Source organism: Anabrus simplex, chromosome 2, assembly GCF_040414725.1.
Source record: "Anabrus simplex isolate iqAnaSimp1 chromosome 2, ASM4041472v1, whole genome shotgun sequence".
Classification (NCBI taxonomy): domain Eukaryota; kingdom Metazoa; phylum Arthropoda; class Insecta; order Orthoptera; family Tettigoniidae; genus Anabrus; species Anabrus simplex.
The window spans coordinates 826757951-826779844 of NC_090266.1; the positions used below are offsets into that span (position 1 = coordinate 826757951).

The 21894-nt window shown below is 39.5% G+C and overlaps 1 protein-coding gene across 1 annotated transcript; it reads left to right on the plus strand.

Moving 5' to 3' along the window:
• Positions 1-361: 361 nt before the first annotated feature.
• On the plus strand, positions 362-17604 carry LOC136863122 (uncharacterized). Its single transcript, XM_067139464.2, has 5 exons — positions 362-459; positions 12093-12256; positions 13288-13497; positions 16503-16722; positions 17398-17604. The coding sequence occupies exons 1-5, from the start codon at positions 447-449 to the stop codon at positions 17412-17414; spliced, it is 624 nt and encodes a 207-aa protein (XP_066995565.2). The 5' UTR covers positions 362-446; the 3' UTR covers positions 17415-17604.
• Positions 17605-21894: the final 4290 nt, after the last annotated feature.

Sequence of the window (21894 nt, forward strand, 5' to 3'; positions counted from 1 at the left end):
TTCTGGGGTTGCTGGCGCCACCCTAATTCGTTTCGGGCTTCCGCCTCGTTTAAGGCCAGATACTCTTCCGACTGCACACGAGTTTTCAGGTGAAAATTCCAACCCGAGATTTACTGGGATTCGACCCTCGGCTGTCTGGGCGGAAAGTCAACCCTATACGACCCCCATTAAGTATATACAGTGAGTATAGAAATCGCAAACAACAATACTCTTCTGACCATGAAGATGTTCCCGAAGAAGAAACCATAGCGCTTCACGTAAATGGCGTGTGTGACCTTGTCGATTGGCCGTGACATAAGATGACGGAATGCTTGCATCGCGAAGGTCTTGCTTGATGAGGACGGTATAAAACGGTGGGAGACACTGTCGATGGTTTGATACCAGTAGGAGAGGAGCAGAATGTCGGACTACTTCATCAATCGTGTGGAAGTGAGCGTACCCACGAAATGAACTGGCAAGGTAAGATGCTCTCTTCCTTCAGATCCGCAAGCCTGTAGTTATACGCGACTGTTGATATCATGATCACAGCTACAGTACCTCCTGTTTTACGTGGAATCCGAGCCACAGGGACATGACTTTCTTTGCTTTAAAATTACCACATTTGTTGGTCAGGATTCGAACCGTGGGCTGGTGCCTATGTCACTCGGCTATCATGCCTCGTTATTGCTTATGCACTGACAACTTCAGTTCCTTATTAAGAAACAATGGGAAACGTATAGAACATCAAGTTTCACTCATTTTATTTAAATCTCAATTTCCTCTTTGAAGATATTTTTGTTGTTATTATTGTTCCTGTTGTTTTTGTTTGTGTTATTTTCTTCTTCTTCTTCTTCTTCTTCTTCTTAATCCGTTTACCCTCCAGGGTTGGTTTTTCCCTCGGACTCAGCGAGGGATCACACCTCTACCGCCTCAAGGCCAGTGTTCTGGAGTGTGAGACTTTGAGTCGGGGGATACAACCGGGGAGGAAGATCAGTACCTCGCTCAGGTGGCCTCACCTGATATGCTGAACACGGGCCTTTTGCGGGGATGGGAAGATCGGAAGGGATAGACAAGGAAGAGAGCGGCCGTGGCCTTAAGTTAGGTACCATCCCGGAATTTGCCTGGAGGAGAAGTGGGAAACCACGGAAGACCACATCGAGGATGGCTGAGGAGGGAATCGAATCCCCCTCTACTCAGTTGACCTCCTGAGGTTGAGTGGACTCCGTTCCAGCCCTCGCACGACTTTTCAAATTTCGTGGCAAATTTCCGGGGGTTGCAGCTAATCACACTAACTACTACACCATAGAGGCGGACTAAGTTATTTTCTACATAGCGTTTAGAGCATCGCAGCCAAAAGTCCTATGTCTTCAGGTGAAATTAATCTGATAACCGTGACTTTTTCGTTTCAAAAATCCCACATGCATTGGCCGGGATTCCAACCATGGCTGCCTTGGTGAGAACCTTGGCACCCCCACCATCACCGCCACCACCCCCACCACTCCCACCCCCACCACCACCACTCCCACCACTCTCCCACATTTAGAATATCCGCATAATTGGAAATTGTAGTCGAACGGTGACTGAACTGGTGCTAAACGCAAATTTTAATGTTAAGTGAATTTATTGACATTAATATAAGAAGTGAAGTTTGATGATAACTTGTCATACAGTCCGACTCCTTGAGAAAATGATCAGTGCACCGTTCTGCAGCCCATAGGGTCCCAAGTTCGATTTCCGGTCTAGTTAATAACTCTGGCTGGGGGACTGGGCGTTTGTATTCGTCTTAAAACACATCTGTTCTTTTCACACAACACACCGTACTGCGAACTACCACAGTTGATAGCATCCCTCCACATAAGGTTGGTGTCAGGAAGGTCATCCAGCATCAAAACTGCGGGAAGTTCACATTTGCGACACAGAAAGCGCCCGTGAAGCTACTAGGATGTGAGATAACTTTTCATTCTGTTTGATAAATATTGGACGCCTTCATAACAAGGATTCGAATCCCTCAGAGTCACGAAGACGTTCTATTCACTTTCTTTTTGAAACCTTGTATCAATAGAAATATTCTTGAAAATGTAGTCATTTCCAAAACTTCAAATCAACATAGCGCGCTGGCGCAGTTTAAGGAGATTGTTGGATTTCGCACTAGTCCAGATAGAGTTGTGTTGCAATCTACAAGTTGCAAATGTGGATCTCTTTCACGTTTGTCCGTTCAGTGAAGTGAAAAATCATACCTGCCTTGCAACAGAGAATTTTTTTCAGAAGATGTGTATTATTTTCAGTTTATCCTTACCTTTAGGTTGCACTAAATCTAACAATAAGCAATTTAGTCAATGGACTGACTTTCTTCTTGCAAGGTATCACAAATATCAACTAAAAACACCTCCATTACCAAAATATGCACTGTATTATATGAATATTCGGGGAATATGAACACTAAATTTTAAAACTGAAAAAAACTAAGGAACGGGGTCGTGTGCTGTTAAAAATTCGGCTTATGCATTTACTTGAAAGAGAACAAAGTAAGGAGTTACCGCTCTAGGACCGAACTAACAACTTCATAGGCCCCCGGCGGAAAAAAGAAATACCACATTTCATAACATTCAGTAATAATAATAATAATAATAATTTTTAAATTTCGTGTGGCTATTTCTAGACGAATGCAGCCTTTGTACGGCAGACCCTCCGATGAGGGTGGGCGGCATCTGCCATGTGTAGGTAACTGCGTGTTATTGTGGTGGAGGATAGTGTTATGTGTGGTGTGTGAGTTGCAGGGATGTTGGGGACAGCACGAACACCCAGCCCCCGGGCCAATGGAATTAACCAATGAAGGTTAAAATCCCCGACCCGGCCGGGAATCGAACCCGGGACCCTCTGAACAGAAGGCCAGTACGCTGACCAGTCAGCCAACGAGTCGGACATAATAATAATAACAATAATAATAATAATAATAATAATAATAATAATAATAATAATAATAATAATAATAATAATAATAATAATAATAATAAATTCTCGCTGATTTTGAAGTCTCATGTAATTCGTCTGTTGGGTGTGAAGGTGATATTCAAAGCAACAGCAACAAAGTAACGATTCACTCGGTCCCACCCCGATGCTTTCCCACAGACAAACTAATATGCAGACTATCAATGATTTTTCTACATTTTGATGTGACAAGATCACGTATTAGGTCATCAACGTTTAGTATTTCGTATTACATTTAGCCGTACGAGGAGATTCATTGTTGCTGCATTCCATCTATGCAATTTTTTCGAGAATTTAAAACTTTTCTGTTAATTTATGTTTCATATTTTGCAGTGCAGAAAATAGACATTCGGAAGTGCCGGTATACTTTCACAAGGTTTGATTTGCTTTGATGGGCTTTGGCGCAATAAAACTTTAGTACATTAGCTTTGTCAACAACGCATTCGTCAGAAACTCGTGACTTTCGACGTAGGGTGCACCAAAGCACATTCACGCTATTAAAAAAAATAGTAACTCATGGATTAGCACTGACCATAGTTTGAAAACGATAATCGATTAAACTAAATTAAGCTCTTCGGCGTTAATTTAATTTCTTTCATCATAGCATTTTCGTAAATTATTTTGCATCAAGTGATATTAGGTTTACGAAATTTTTTAATCGGTCCATGTTGAACAAAAAATTAGTTTGGTTTCTCTACTTGTAGAAATTAAATAGGACTAAAAAATTTAAAAAGCGCAGTATCAACAACAAAAGTGTCAATAACAACAAGGATAAAGTATCTTCCAATGAAGTCATATTCAGTTAATTTTCATGAAAAAGGGTAAAATTACTCGGTGAGGCGTAAACCACTATTTTATTTTTTAAATTTGCTTTACGTCGCACCGACAAAGAAATGCCCAGGATTGGGATGAAAGCGCCCGCGGCCTTAATTAATGTACCGCCTGGTGTGAAAATGGGAAACCACGGAAACCATCTTCAGATTTGCCGGCAGTGGGGTTTGAACCCACTATCTCCCGGATGCAAGCTCATAGCTACGCGCCCTAACCTCACGGCCAACTCGCCCGGTTACTTCTTTTTTCACAATTTGCTTTACGTCGCACCGACACAGATAAATATTATGGCGACGATGGGACAAGCAAAACCCAGGCATGGGAAGGAATCGGCCTTGGCCTTAATAAAGTACAGCCCTAGCATTTGCCTGGTGTAAAAATGGGGAAACCACGGAAAACCATTTTCAGGGCTGCTGACAGTGGGTTTCGAATCTACTATCTCTCGAATACTGGATACTGGCCGCACTTAACGGACTGCCGCTATCGAGCTCGGTTTTATTTATTTATGTATGTATGTATGTATGTATGTATGTATGTATGTATGTATGTATGTATTATTCGCTAATCGGCCAACTAGGGACCACGATGTTTCATTATACATTTTGGCTTTTATTCAATTTTCGATTGACGCAGTAGGTTTTCATTAGCTGGCTGGGCCAAGCACTTTGCACCAGTTCTCCAATTCTCATCCCGGAAAGTCCAAAAAGGTCACAATGATTGTCCTGAAAAGGCCCATTTCTTCTTCGAGGTCTTTCACGACGTTAACTTACTAGGGAATTGTTAATTGTGGTTTTCAGTCAAAATTGTTAAAAATACGTTTTGCGCATCGAGAGTTGTCCATCTGTCGTATGTGATCGTAGAAGCGAGCCCTGCGTTTGCACATTGTGTTCGTGATATTCTCTGTCTGAGAGCAGATTTCTTGTCTGGATTTTATTATGTACATTATTATTATTATTATTATTATTATTATTATTATTATTATTATTATTATTATTATTAGGGGCTGCTTAGCCGAGGTGGTAAAGGAGTGTTCGATTCTCCCAGAAGGATATGCGTTCGATTCCCACGCAAGCAGTTCAAAAGTTTAGAAACGAGATTTCCATGTCTGGAGCGGCACATGGACCTGAGGTTTACTCAGCCTACACAAAAAATGAGTACCAGATTAATTCTAGGGAGAAAATCCAGGCGGTCGTAGAGCTAACCAGTTTGTTCCACTCAGTGCCGAGGTTACGGGTTGTGGAAGCCTTTACCTTCTACTCCTGCAAGGGCCTTCATAGCCTGTCCGGAGATTGTTTTTCTTTTTAAAATTATTATTATCGTCGGGTAACTTCGAGCGGTAGTACATGAAGTTTAAATTTAAAAGAGTAAGTGCGCCCTTAAATACGCATGCCAAAATTAGGCCTCTTCTTACCCATAAAACTTTCATTAACAAGGTGATAAACTTTCCAAATATCAAAAACGAAGTTTGTGATTATCAGTAAGATGAGACTCCGAATTAACCAGTACTACGTTACCTTACAAATGATAAACTGTAAACGTTAGACGTTTTACCTGTAATTGCCCACAACACGGCTATGCACAAAATCGCCGCACTCTGTTAGTCTAGGTAAGTAGTATAATCACGTCTTTAGTACCATTGGTCTTAAGAGAATTGTGTCCTGAACGGAGATCCTAACGACATGGATCTCTCTCATGTCAGTACTCTTAAGTGCCCACCGGCTGAGTCAGGAGTAGATCCCTCAAGCTTGAAGACAGGTAGCGAGCATCTAAACAAACCCACTCAACCAGTCATTCCTTTTCAGCAAACAATTCGATGTAACAATAGAAAGTCATAAAATAAATTGGAATAACTAATGCAATAAAAAATTCAAGCGAATTTCTCCTTATAGGAAATAGGCGACCTGCCATCCTGTGAAGAATGGGACCTACTTAATTACATACAGCATTCTGTAAAACTCCAGAAGTTTGGAAAACATCCACTAAAATATTTCTTGTTATTTTAAGAATATATGTGTTTTCCTCAGAAATTTTGAAATTTTGAAAGATTTGGTAGTACTATAGCCTATTACGTGCATATTCTTCCGAAAGGCCTGCATCAGACCTCTCCGGAGGCCACACACCATTAAAAAACGATGTAAGTTCTTAACTTACCGGGCGAGTTGGCCGTGCGGTTAGGGGCGCGCGGCTGTGAGCTTGCATCCAGGAGATAGTGGGTTCGAATCACAGGGCAGCCCTGAAGATGGTTTTCCGTGGTTTCCCATTTTCACACCACGCAAATGCTGGGGCTGTATCTTAATTAAGACCACGGCCGCTTCCTTCCAACTCCTAGACCTTTCCTATCCCATCGTCTCCATAAGACCTATCTGTGTCGGTGCAACGTAAAGCCACTAGCGGAAAAAATTCTTAACTTGCATTTCCTTCATTACCTTCTCCTGAATACAGAAAGAACTCAAAAGTCCAAAAGTCTGAAAAAATCAAATTTACATTTATTATTTTTAACTCCACAATTTTATTGAAAATTATGTTGTATGTATGTACTTGTGGAATATAAAAGGTCCATATCTCTGAATTCCTACGAAGCAGTCTATGTTATAATGTATGCAAGTACACTGCAGATTTTCGGAGCTTAAAATAAGCTCAATGATAGTATACGATAAACTCTGAAGTTGCAAGGAGGTTATGTAAAACTCAGTCTTAAAACCATTTTAAAGTGCCAATAGGTGGGGGCAATAGTAGAATAGCGCTCGGAACGATGTGATTAAAGGTTAAGTTAGGAATGAATTGATGGGTGATGCTGTGTGCATATGAACCACCTTCGGTGGTGGAATCATGCAAGGAGAATTGGTTATTTGGGAAAATATTAGTCTCGGCCGTGAAGAGTAACAGAAGCAGAGAGAAACCTGGAGAATGATGGTCAGACTCAGCCTTTACAACTATTTTAGAATGTGAGGTGTATAAGTAGTAGCGGTCATTAGTTGCGTATTATCAACATTTCAGTAAGGGAAATAAAAGTATCCTCCAATGAAGTCATATTCACGTAATTTCCACAGAAAACAGGCGACAGTATTTGGCGAGACGTAAGAACAATATTATTATTATTATTATTATTATTATTATTATTATTATTATTATTATTATTATTATTATTATTATTATTATTATTATTATTAGGTAATATTGCAGTCTAAAGCAACTCCCGGCAAATTATAGAGGATATTAATGTAGAATGTTATTTTAGCACTCTGGTTTCAGTCCTTGATTTGTACTTTTTGATAAAGTAGTAGTAATTTTTTAAAATACGCATTTATTTAATTGACTCGACTAAATATGACAGCAAATCCGAATGGCACTACTCCGTAAATGTGCGTAACTCACTTCCTGACATTTTCGACAGGTAGCTTCATTTCTTGTATTTAAACACTGGCCTCTGAAACATTTGGTATGAATGGTATGATGCTATGAATATGTTTCTTCTCTTAACTCTGCACCTCTGTAGTGAGTGTAAACATCAGCTTACTTGAGATGCTCTGTTATCTCTTAATTCTGCTACTTATATACCTGATATGTATTGTATCTAGACCTATATGAGCCACGCCTCTTTACGGAATAAAAAGGTAAAAAAGTAAATAAATGAATAAACTTAATTTAAAATATTCAAGTGGCTGCGCAGTGCTCGCCTTCTACGTTTTACAGGACGAAATTCTGGCACTTCGGTGACTCCCCATAGCCTACCAATAGTTGTTGAAGGAAGAAGAGACTCAGCATTATGTATTACAAACCGTTAATACTTGAATCTATTGCTGACACTTCTGTTTAACACATTGCGTGTGTTTGCTCTCTACTTGTATTTGTGTAGTATGCTTTGCATGTTGTTTGTTGACTATCGTTCTTCAAGTGCGTCATTGAAGGGACATTGATACTTTCCTGTCATCAAGCGTATTTCATGTCACTGTTCTAAAACTCATCTCCGCATAGCACCCTGGAGGAACGGGAAGTGCTTTCGTTATTCGGCTCCGCGGGACTAATTCGTATAGAGTAGTTAGCTGTCTGGATGGCTGTCTTTGTCAACCTGATATTCATCTATGCTGTGGAAAGAGTGAACCCCATGGCTGTGTGCCCGATCAGAAGCGATCATTTCTCTTATAAATTTCTTATTTTCCTGATCAGAAATTGAGGCCACGTCCTTTTTACAGAACCAAGCACATATTTACATCACCAAGTTCCGTAAACCACCTCGTCCTGAGCGAGATCTCCTCAGTCCCTCTATGATTCTCTGAATCAGACCATTTCTGTCCACTGGAAGATCTTGATAAACACGATCCCGTACATAACCCCATAAGAAGAGGTCCATTGGAGTCGTTGATCCAACAACTGATCTCCATTCCTCGGCGCGTCGTCTGTATATCCCATTACATTTGTACAATTCATATACAGGGTGAATCACTGGCATAATGGTCAGTGTGTTGGGTTGCTTAATGTGTTGGGCGTTTGAGAATTTCATTTCTACGGCTATGGTGTAAATAAACCCCACTGAATGAAACAAAACCATTTCACGTTGTCTGACACATCCTCGTACTATTTTCCTCAAACAGTTGGACAGTGTTGCCAACTTATATTTTCAAGATCCGCTAAATACTACTAAAAATCCGCTAAAATTCCGCCAAGAAATTCAATCTCAATAATGGACAATAATAATAATAATAATAGGGTCTAATAATAATAATAATAATAATAATAATAATAATAATAATAATAATAATAATAATAATAATAATAATAATAATAATAATAATAATAATAATAATAATAATAATCTGAGGAAAATTCTCGGCCCCCGAAAAACAGAAGATGGATATAGACTGAGGTCACGCAAAGTGACAGAAGAACTTTCCAACATTGCAGCAGACATCCGTAAAATACGTCTGAAATTTTATGGGCACGTCCGCATACTGGCGGCAAGTAGACTAACACACAATATCCTCATCTACATAGAACATCTAAACAATATTCCATGGGTACTGGAAGTGAAGAAGGATCTGGATAAAGCCCAGATGAATTCAAATGACACCGCCGAGAGAAACCTCTTAGGAAAAAAATTAATGGATGGAAAGTGCAACCAGAGAACGAAGTGAAAAAGAAGACGGGAGCAAAGTGGATAGAAGAACGAAAAAGGATCCACGGAGAAAGGATGAGAGCAGTTTGGCAACTCAGAAAACAGAATCGTTAGAGCTTTGCGTGATCCTTTGGGTCCATACGCACATAATAATAATAATAATAATAATAATAATAATAATAATAATAATAATAATAATAATAATAATAATAATAATAATAATCGTAAATGTCTGTACTCACCTGATCTGTGAGTTCCACTGGGATTAACCCCCTGCCTGCGAGCCGCGAGTTAAATCTTGAAGGCGTTTTACTGTCGGGTAAACTAGGTGAATCTCCTACCTCAGGGCCACACACAAAACAGGCCAGTTCATTAAACAGTCTTCCTTCATAGCATAAATATAAATGGTACACTCTCACAGTTTCATTATCTGTCGTCATTCGTCAACTAAGAGATAAATACCCTTTCCCCACGCATTACAAATTTATGAGACCACGATCTCATATAACATCAAATCAAAATTACATGTTTTCGTCATGTGACTGCTAGCTCCTGACAAGAAATACGGAATAGCTCAGAGACAGACTGGAGTACATTTTTTAAAAGTAAAATGAATAAAACGCTAAATTCCGCTATAATAAATCTAGAATTCCGCCAAGAAATCCGCTGTCCGCTAAATGGTATATTTCTCCGCCGACAGTCTTCTAATTCCGCCAAATTTAGCGGAAAATCCGCTAAGTTGGCAACACTGCGTTCGCCTTAAAGTCACTCGGTCTGTGCCAACGTTTAGGCAGTGCTTTTAAAGTGTGCACACTGTCTGCTAACAGGGACTTTGAAAATTCATGTCTGCCATTACTTATTCCTAGTACAAGCTAACATACCAAAGTCATCTCCGTACAGGCCATGGAGGCCCTGGGAGGGGTGGAAGATAAAGGCTTCCGCTATCCATAACCTCGGTACTTGGTGGGGTAGAGTGGTACTGACTTCCGGTATAGGCTAAGTGAACCTCAGGGCCATGTGCACCTAAGGAAGAGGAAATCTCGTTTCCAAAATTTTTCGACTTCTTAGTGGGAAATCGAACCCCCGTCCTTGCGGGTGAATCGAGCATGCCTGTACCGTCTCGGCCAGGCAGCCCCTTACTTATTTCTAGTACTACACATTGATTATAGTAGAAAGATGATAAATTATTTGATACATGCATTAAATTAACCTTTTTACAATTATTTGACTCTTTACATTAAATGTTATAGTGTAGTTAAAGCTAATAATGTATGTATTCATTCCACAAATCAACATCCATTTTTTCTTTTCTTTTAACTTTCTTTTTGTCCTAGACGTAGCACAATTCTACATATTCTAGGACAAACATGCATCCTACCCTTCATACTTTTAGTGCTTTTGTCATTTCCTTCTGTCACATCTTTTTCTTTCTTCTTTATCTGTTTACCCTCCAGGGTCGGTTTTTCCCTCGGACTTAGCGAGGGATCCCACCTCTACCGCCTCAAGGGCAGTGTCCTGGAGCTTCAGTCTCTGGGTCGGGAGATACAACTGGGGAGGATGACCAGTACCTCGCCCAGGCGGCCTCACCTGCTATGCTGAACAGGGGCCTTGGGAGGGGATGGGACGATTGGAAAGGATAGACAGGGAAGAGGGAAGGAAGCGGCCGTGGCCTTAAGTTAGGTACCATCCCGGCATTTGGCTGGAGGAAAAGTGGGAAACCACGGAAAACTACTTCCAGAATGGCTGAGGTGGGAATCGAACCCAGTTGACCTCCCGAGGCTGAGTGGACCCCATTCCAGCCCTCGTACCACTTTTAAAATTCCGTGGCAGAGCCGGGAATCGAACCCGGGACTCCGGGGGTGGGAGCTAATCACACTAACCACTACACCACAAAGGCAGACCCTTTTGTCGCATATCTTTTAAAATACAAAAAAGTATGGCTGCTCTTCCCGGTGTAACCATTTCTTTGTTTAATAACTTAGCAATTCTCTCTCTCTCTCTTTTTCTATTTTGATGTTATATTCACTACCGAAATATTTAACTCTACGTGCGTCAGTTCCCCTACATACTATCAATATATGCGTCTCTTCCATTAATTATCCACAAAATAAACAATTATTTTCGTTGTGTTTCTCTCTCTGACCCTTAGGCCCGGTTTCACAGTATACGCTTAAGCCTTGGATCGGGCTTAAGCGGGAGCTTAAACTCTGGACGAGTTTCACAGTGGGGAGTGCAAGTGGTAAGCCGAGCTTATCTGTGACTGGCTTAAGCTGTATGAAACTGAGGTTTAAGCTAAGGATTCAGATCAGATGGTAGAGCGCTGGCCCTCTTATAGCCCAACTTGGCAGGTTCGATCCTGTCTCAGTCCTGTGGTGAAGGTGCTCAAATTCATAGTTAGTGGGACGTAAAACCAATAACATTAATAAATAACTTATATTTCTGAATATATTTCGAGTCTCAAGAGACAAAAATGTCGGTCGGTCACTTGCTTTCTTGGCTTACGCTGCGTGAACCATCAACGATAGACCCCAAGTGTAAGTGTACGAATTGTAGAGCATAGAAACCTCTACAAAAAAGTCTGCGATGGTATATACCTATTTCCAACCGTTTGCCCTCTAGAAACGATGTATAACCTACAAGTCAATCAATCATAGGCTACGGATGTAAACAAAGATGAGAACTGAATCACTGCGCATGCGCAAGCATTACCAACTTCGGAGATGTTCAGCTTAGTAAAGCTGCACATGGTCCCCCTACTGTGAAACTCGTAGTGTTTAAGCCAAAGAGTAAGCCTTGCTTAAGTGGCGTGCGTGGCTTACTAAAGCTTCGGCTTAAACTCAAACTGTGAAACCGGGCCTTATTCTTTATATTCCCATTAGTCACCACACTTCTCTATTCATTCGCATTAACTAGGTCAATTGCTTTAGGAATCGACTTTTATAATTTAACAGACCTTGGGCTCTTAGCTGTATGGTCTGTAGGCTGTTTTGCTCTTTAGCACACAAAGGGTACCAGATGCCAGTCTGATATACGCGCTGCTTAATGCCGTTCGGTGCGTGGAGAACGACAATGCTGAGGGTTGATCGATATGCACTTATTTTATGGCTTAAAAATTAATTTTTGATTGTTGGTTACAAAGTAGTCCATGTTGGAAATGAGAACATGCTTTGTTCCGTTACAGCAATGGACGTGTCCAAGTCGGCGCTATTGTTAGCGGTCTACGTAGCGGTGGCAGGCTGCTTCCCGCTGCGGTCGTCCAACCGCTCGCTTCACGTACGGAGCTTCCCAGCCGTTGAGGGTGTTTCCAGTAATGTGTACGAAGTCTTGATGAAGCCATACACTTTCGTGAGTATATCCTGCTAATGGATACTTATCAATCACAAGAAGTCCTTGATAGTTATAGAGTGAATGCATGTATTTGTTCATTATTACACTATGCTGAAACCCCTGGGCACTGTTCTACAGTACACTTCAAACAAATTAAATCCCAGCTATATAGCGAAAGGAGAGTCAGCCTAGCCACCTCAGACTTGGGACGGGGACACTGGACGATTCTCACTACTCAGTCAGGAAGAGCCAGTCAAGGGAACTAAATGGGATGATATTCCCCGTGCAGGGAACGGAAAGGTTACACATAGCGCAGACCACTGCCAACTACAAAAACGCTTGGAGTTACACTACTCCATGTATTACAGCACTGATTTCCAATGTTTGAAAATATGACTTATGTACAACTGAATGAAATGTGGTGTTATTCATAGAACTAAACTGAGCCCACGAAAAACTATACCGGGGAGGGGGATTATTAACAAATACTTCAGTTGAAATAACGTCAAGGATGTGTGGTCTACTGTATTTGTAATGGTAATATTATAAGCGCAATTTGGAGGTTTTTAAAAATGCTATTTGTTCGGGGCGTCGACTCATGAGGGCCTTTTGCCCCTACTGGCACAATATTGTATGAACCTGCGTGTAATTGGAATTGTGGTAGTGTGGAATGTTGTGGGTGAGGAAAGGAAGATTAAGGACGTCACAAACACCCAGACCCCTGGCCAGGGATATTAATCATTACAATTAAAAACCCCTGATCCGGCCGGGAATCGAACCTGGGGCCGCTAGATGACAGGCGGATGCGTTGCCCCCTACACCGCAGGGCCGGACGCAATTTGGAGGTACATTTCTCAGTAGGAGTAGCCACATATATCTCTCTAAGGGGGCTACAACTGAACGGATTGGCACAACTCGTGGAGGTGTAAGGTGAAATACTACCGTTGGCCATTCGAGATTTTTCAACTCCAGCATTCATGCACATGGCTGTCCACTGTCATGTCCCAAGCAAAAGCAACAACAACTAACCTTCGGCTACTGTTTTATAGGACATTCACCCGCTGACGGCTGCAGTTCAACTGAATAATGGTGAGAAAGGAGCCCTCTTCTTCCGACAACGCTACCCTCCGGTCGGACCCGTATTAGTGACGGGAAATCTGACAGGCCTCTCCCCCGGCAAGCATGCCATCTACATCCATCAGTGGGGAGATCTGAGAGACCGTTGTGAAGCTGCAGGGCCGCAGTTCGATCCCTACCAGGTAGGTACTTACTTTGCTTCTTTCAAAACGTAGTCCCAACATGACGAAACGACCCGCTAGTACAAACACCACAGCGACAGTGTGTTCACAGAAATGTTGTAAACGATGTTCTAAGCCTCTTATATCAATCAACAACAATTAGCTATGGGATTTCTCGACTGCTCTCATTAGAAATGTCAAGGAATGGGGAATGAACAACATGTTGCCAGTGTTAGAAACATTTCTCCCGCAAAGATATTTTTCTGTCATTTCACTCCGTTAAAGGCGACGGCGTGAGCGGCCAAGAATTCCGAACGCATGTGGCCGTTCGTCACTTGTTTCGTACATCCCTTATCATTCGCACCTTTACTAAGTTTGCCAGATTTCCCCCCACAATTTCTGGCGATACAAGTAAAACCTAACGTAAATATACAGTTGGTTCGCTATTCATTTATAACGATTTTACACATTTAAAAGGACTAAACACACTTTCCCTTAATAACACGCTATTAATTTTCATTCTACTTACACTGTACTAGATAATCTGCTGATATTTGTCAGAAGAGTGAATATGTTTAAGCAGGTCCTCTCTGAATCCCAATTTTGTAGCAGATTCCTGATAGTTCATCTTGAAGGTAGTGAAGATGACAAGCATGGCTCGACCCGTTTTTATACACATTCTGGACTTTTGGAATATTCAAATCATATTTGTTGAAGAAAGAACTTTCTCCACCGAAGCATTACCTCTAAGAATACACGGAGAGGGCTCGATCAGCTTCTGGAGTTGTTGAAAATAGCGAGTATGAATAGATAAGCATGTAACGCTATTCTTGATTTTGTGTTAACAATACTGACACGCTGAAAATCGTGGGATATCTGATGACATTCCACGAATGTAATACGTCCGGGGACAGAATTTAAAATTTGAGGACTGTTCCCGGGCGACATCTGGTAACATTACCTATACCCTCCTCTCCAACGTGCCTGCCTGTCCTGAATCAGGAATATTTAGTTGTGAAGAATATAACTTAGGAACAGTTAAATGCTAATTTTGTTGCCATTACTGAACTCGACCGAGTTAAATGGTGTGCTGGTACTCCAGTCTACTGATTTTATATAAATGATTTTCTTGTTCGACGTGAAGAACAATCTCAGGTAAACATTTAATGTATTAGAGGTTAATATCTGCCCGAAGCTCTGAAGCTACTGTTCAGTTCAGCGAATAACTCCTGTGGGACAAAATGATGGCACCTTGACTTCTCCGAAGACCCTAAACGTAGTTAATGTGATGTAAAACCCATCGCATTATCATCACTCACACTGTGTCTTGTATTTCCGAATTGATTAAAGCTGAGTGTAGTATTTTGCATATAGCTGACTGCAAATTGTAGAGAAAACTTACTTGCCTCTTACTGGGAGGATCCGTGTTCAATTCGCCACTGCAAGAAATAACTTAAAAGGAGAGGTTGTCATCTTGTCCCCACCAATTTGACCCATTTTCAATTGGACGAAAGTTGGGCCTTGCAGTTTGAACCAGTGAAAGTTTTAGCCATGGCTCCACGGTTTAGGCGATAGCGTGCCTGCCTCTTACCCGCAGGCCCCGGGTTCGATACCCGGCCAAGTCAGGGACTTTTTCCTGGATCTGAGGGCTGGTTCGGGGTCCAATTAGCCTACATGATTACAATTGAGAGGCTATTTGATGGTGAGATGGCGGAAGCGGTCTAGAGAACCAAGAATAACGACTATGAGGATTCGGCGTACTGACCACCCGACACCTCGTAATCTGCAGGCCTTCGGCTGAGCAGCGGTCGTTTGTAGGCCAAGGCTTTTAGGGGCTGTTGCGCCATGGATTTGTTTGTTTGTTTCTTTGTTTGTTTAAAGTCCTCGCTGACCGTGCACACCAATTGGCTGGACAGGAGTGGCTTTAGCAGGCCTAACATATTTATTTATTTATTTATTTATTTATTTATTTATTTATTTATTTATTTATTTATTTATTTATATTCGAAAGCTATGTGCATTAAATGCTGTATGTTCTAATTAATTATGAGTTTTAATATTCTGTGCTACATGAGTTTTTTTAACGAAGACTACGGTAATTTGAGCTTGTGAAATGTAAGGAGGATGCACATGTGCCTATGATGAGTGGCCTCATAACACAGAGACTAAACTGTGCAAAACTGGATGATCTGAACATTCGTGTAGTTTTACAGACTTCGGTCCGCAGGCCACAAAGTACTCTATGTGTGATGTCAATTTCGGAAAAACCGAGCGGCTTCAAAAGGACTGGTCATTTATAAAAACATGTGCTTATTTCAGTGTTGGGAACATTTCTTATCAGACAAAGCAGGGGCCGCAATACTACGACATTACGTAAAATTCAGCAATTTCCTCAATTGTGCCGAAAGTTGACGGCCTAAATGGCCCGGAAAGATTAAAAATTGTAAGTCTTGCATAGCTCTATCAATTTAAAAATACAAATTTCGTAAATCACTTCCAGCCTAAATGCAGATCCGGAAAACTTGCCTAAAATCCGCTTGTTTTTACACGTTTTCTTTTTTATTCAAATCCAAATTAACATATTTACATAATTCTTCCTGTAATGCGTTCCTTGGTTCAATGCCTTCTGGCTTTTTTATTTTTTGATGAATGTTCCCATCTAATGTAGTTATAAGGGCTTAAGTGAAGCTCTGCATTGACTCACATTAGCGCTCGTAGTGGTGCTTAAGTAAAACAATGCATTGACTAAATTTAGCACTCGTAGTGGTAGAAAAGGGGAAAACTGCTAATCTGATCGACCGGATAACGATGATTAAGAGTAGGTTTGTAATTTTTAGGAATAAGTAAAGAATATATTCTCGTACTTTATTATATTTTATTTACCTAACACTCGTAGCTCATATACCTAGGTTGTTTTCAACATTGAGTTGCTTGCCTGATGGGCTAGAACTGTGGATGTTTGTGTATATGCCGACCTGGAAAGAGTTTAGCTTCCTATTTCACACACTTATTTTATAACTTTCTAGGCAGTGCATACCAGTCGAGTGGGTGACCTCGGGAACGTCTTGGCTGAACGAGATGGTGAAGTCCAAGTTGTGGTAAGAAAAGAGCAGATCTCCCTCGCTGGTCCACGTGGCATCGTGGGCAGAGCCGTAAGTGTGCACGCTGGACCAGAGGACGCCAGTCCTGTCGTCGCCTGTGGCATCGTGGGCTACATCCAACACCCACTGCCCGGTATTTCCAACGGTAAGCGTCCCAACTGACATCTCACATCTGACATCGTATTCGTGGTGTGCATTTCCGAGCAGTGTATCGATAGTTATTCTACAGTCAGTAAATTCACGGAGAAAGGTCCGTCGAGGAAATATCTCACCTACTTAGTCATGACTTTGGGTAATAGTAAAGAAATTGCTGGCTTAACCAGAGGGTTCGATAGTGCAGCACAACACAGTACGTAATTCCCTCTTCGTCCTATCAGACACCATCCTTTTCGCCATCAGAGTTGGAACTTGATAAAAACTTATTAAAATGATTAATCGAATTCGAATTTTGCTTTCGTGAATTAGATCACGAATGACATTGAAAGAAAACTCAAAATGAAACATAATTTATGAATTAAATGAAGAATATATTAATACCTCTTTACAAATTATTGCTATCGCGATTAAGAACCTCGACCAAGAGTACGACAATTTTCAGTTTGTATGTAATAATATTACTGGTTTTACGAACCACTAACTAAATTTTCGACGGTTTTTGGAGTCGTCCCACCAGTATGTTTCGAACCATCTACTGGAAAGAACAGAATTTCAGGTACCTACCACTTTTCGATTATTTGTCGATTTCGGTGTGATTTTGGTGTCTTCAGACCTATGTTCATCAATGTGAAGTGAGATGAAAACATTTGTAATCATTTTTCAGATAGAACTCCTCGGTAACTGGTACACTACTCTACGCCAGAAGTAGAAGAACGAAGTCAGCTGATATGATGTACTGTACGTAAGTGCCATGGACAATGTACAACATACGTAGAATTAACAACAATCTTAACAATACTAGCTCACTGTATGTATATTGTCATATATTTGTATTGTATATATGTGTAAATATATTAATATAGAACTCAGACTGCTAGACTTAGGCAAATTAATTTTAATTACCCGTCCCATGCAGGAACAGATAGACTTTGCCATTCTGAATCTTAAAATTATTCCAAATCTATAGTCATGAAATCAAAATAAACAATAAGGATATATTTATATTTTGTCTTCCCTTTCTGATTTGGTCTATCGGATTTCTTCTTGGGATGGGCAGAGATTAACCTCGTAACTGCCAGTATATATGATGCTTCCTACTTACAACATATCATAACAAAGGCATACGTACAGCTTCAAAGTGTGACCCGATTATGTTCCTATCCATGGTGTTTCTACCAATAATTGTCACAAGTACTATGATATACAATACACTTCACTACTAAGAATTACATGGTGGAAAGTATAACATTGCCCTCGGTGAAAGGCAGTACATGGTAACTATAATAGTACCTCATAATTATTCATTCCTTGTAGTATCTACGCCCACTTTTCATATGTAGTTCATATTTTTCGAATAAAACGACAAGAAAGGTATCATTGAGGTAAAAATTAAATCAAGAAAATAGGAGTAAAATACAGTCCGGAAACCTGAAGAACATTCATTGGACGGTATCATTATTGTAAGGGCTCACTACTGCCGTTGACATGATATTCATACAATCGTCTATTTGCTAAAGATGTAGCTCGACTTTCAGAAGGGCTTAACAGGATGGAACATACTAATGGACTTCGGAGACAATAATTAACTGCCGTAAATTTTTCTAATGACTCAATATTCGTCACCATAAATTCTACGCCAAAATCTGCGTGTTCATACAACAGTTTAATTACAAAATATCCCACATTAAGTAAGCCACAATACTTGCATTATGTATGTGCTGAATAACTTTTACATATACCAATAGGCTTATATGATTTTACCATCTCGCTTGGAAACTAATCTAAAATATTTGCAACGTCCTTTTCTCAGTGTCTTATATAATTCAACGTTTATTCTACAGTAATGTTCAAATACTACACTAAAAATTCCAGTATTACTGACTCCAAATATTTGAAGATAATGCCGATGATCTAAATGTTAGGCTCCTTTAAACAACAATAATAATTATCATCATCGTCATCATCATCATCATCATCATATTGTAAGATATGCTATGTCAGGATTATTTTTGTAAATGCAAATTTGTATTCATTTCGCTAACGAAGTACCGGTATTTGACAAAACCTACCTCCCTGTCTTTAGATTACACTTCCAACACTTACAACTAATTAGTGGAATACATTGCATTGTAAATATCAGCTAACGTGTCTAAATATATCCAATGAAAGAAAAGAAAACCACACAGTAAATACTGTAGATGCAAACATGTCAGGATTTACATCAGGAGGAAACTAAATAATCGAGAAAGGAGCAAATTTTCGTTGTCTCTTTCAATCAGAGCCTTATGTTATGCGTTTTTAACGAACTAAAGGCTTATTGTCGTTAAATGTTTGCTTGTATACCAAGGTATAATAGCATTCTTTTCATAATCGTACAGATATAAGTAAAATTCATCAAATATTAACATTACATTTTAGACTCAACACTTCGTATTTGGATCTGCTTCAGTAAATCCCATCAAGATGTGGAAAGTATTCCAACGTAATAGAATTGTTGATTCCTCTTTATATCCTTCGCTTAGACATTTATATTAAATGATACCATAAACCATATTTATTTTGTAAAGCCTTATGATAGTACCCTATACTATCGTTCAATTAACGTTCCATTGTTGACAGTTGGAAGTATCAGTAATTTAGCATATTTTAGACATCGTAACGAATGATTTACGTCACAACTACATGTTCATAAGAAGGCTCAATGAACGTAGAATCTGTAAATAACACAAAAACATTTTATTAAGTTATTAAATATATAAATTATGGAGAATCAAATAGTTAAGTAAACACCGTAGACGCAGTGACTCACGTGACTCAAAGTCAGTTAATGTCTCCATTACCGACAATCGACAAAACCATTAACTTTGTTTGCTGATATATTAGCCTATATTTCCCATCAAAAATATATGTTCTAAACTCAACTCAATTAACGTAATATCCAGCATGCAATAGCACAGAAAGGATTGGCTCTCTCGTCAGATATACCTCCCGACATTACTAATTTTTAAACTAATTTGCATAGTGCCATATAGTACATAAAGTAATCCACTCCTCATGTTTCAGTAACATTCTTAACCATGATTAAATATCACAAATAAATGCAAAGCAACTAATTTTCTTGGGTCTTACGCATAACATACTTATAAGGAGAGCTTGAACATGAATGACACTACATTTATTAGTTGTAACAGCTGATGTTTACCTGAAGATATGGCTGGGGAGGAGGGGATATTGTCATATACCCATACAACCCACGAACACAGTATTTGTACATGGCACTCTGATTTATGAAATCGCCAAACTACACATTGCAAAAGAACTGATCTGCAAGCAATCACAGTTTCATCAAAAAGTTATTATATGACCCATTTGATGTGCTTATGAATTAGTAACAATGAAATTCGTACAATAAATATATAATGTATCAAGATAAACATTTTAATAAGTAATATGCTTCGTTCGAGACAGTTTTAACCTATTATTCACGGCGCAATTTTCGGAGTGGTATCCAATACACAAAATTTCGGAATAATGGCGTATATTCTATGCCACATACATATATTATATATAAGTAAACTCGTTTTTACTTACAATAACATAAATATGCAATAAACTGTAAATAACCCCTACATGCCAAAAGTTTGTTCTTTTATTTAAGGGACTTAAGAGATCAGGCCTGTGTACTCAAGCTATGTTAAATTTCACTTATATTATTATAATCTGTCTTGGTGTGTTATCTATATTCCTGAGGTTATATTTAGCAAACTGGAGAGAGATTCACGAAGGAAGAATCGTTGTCTAATCGTTACATACCACCCCAATATTCGCCTCAAGTTTAAGGATAAAAGCACGGAAAAATCACTTCGAAGAGACCAGAGTAGGAGGTTCTCCTGCCAGGGTGACTTCATAACGGAAACTCAAATTTTAACTTCGTGGTAGAGCCGGCAATCGACCTCGAAACAGTCCTGTATGCTAGCCCTAAGATCACGGCTACAGTTAGGAACCATTTCCAATATGAAGTCGTTTACAATTCATTGCTTATTTTTGTAATTCCAACATATACCAAGCAAGCAGAACTTAAATACAGTACGGTAACTAATTTATGAAGACATATAAGCAAATATTCACAAAGAATAGTATTTGCACTTTGTTGGAGGTAAATCATAAAGAGTATGGGTGGTGATGTGGCCGGAGGAGGTGCTCTCGTGGCTTGATACGCACTACGTAATTAAAATTTACATAATTATGAGAATGTATATCTGATAGCCTGACAAAGCATAACTCATGCAAAGACTTATCTGCACATAGCCACAATTTCATTGACGTAGTATCGCGTTATATAATCCTCTCACTTGCTGGATACATTATTGATTGCTCATTCTTCAGTAGACGATCTTACATCATATCTCTGAACCCTCTTCACTAACAACCTAAAGTTCCTTTTACTCTACATATCTGCTTAAGTACAGTCGCTCAAAAAAAGAATAAGTCGTGGTACTGTATAAGTTCCTCGCAGATACACTTTTCTCAGAAACATTTGAACCCATACATATAATGCTTGTACAGTTCTTGATCATACCACCCTTACATTACAAATTGACTGTCTTTATTAAGACAACATTAAAATTTGATGCGTGTTTCGTCCTTTATCAGAACATCTTCAGTCGAAAAATAAATGTACAGACGTTAAGATTGTAAGAAGGATATTGAACATATTAAGTTTAAAAATTCAATGATGATTGAGTCCAGCTAAAATGCGACATATGAAACGTCATGTCATAACGATAATAAAATATCAGAATTTAAAATAGCACAGATGAAAATGTTAGGTGAGCCTGTCTGTGTGATGAATGAATACTTGATGCACTCGTTGTTGACTGCTGTGTTATTGTCTGCAATGTGCACAGACTGATGCAAGCCTTGGTTGCTTTGTAAGCACATTTACATGGAGGTGGAATATTTTATTTGAACTGCATAAGTTGTTTTGAGGGTTGTGCCGCAGTAATAAAATTGGCCTAAAAATAGAAATAATCTGTAAGCGAAAAATAAAATTACACTACAGATAGTTACACAGCAGTCAACAACGAGTGCATCAAGTATTCATTCATCACAAAGACAGGCTCACCTATCATTTTCATCTATGCTATTTTAAATTGTGATA

Bases quoted from the DNA above. Each gene is read 5' to 3' on its own strand.
- LOC136863122 (XM_067139464.2), top strand. The intron at 12,257-13,287 runs GTGAGTATATCC...ACTGTTTTATAG, and splicing joins TGATGAAGCCATACACTTTC to GACATTCACCCGCTGACGGC. The intron at 13,498-16,502 runs GTAGGTACTTAC...ATAACTTTCTAG, and splicing joins CGCAGTTCGATCCCTACCAG to GCAGTGCATACCAGTCGAGT.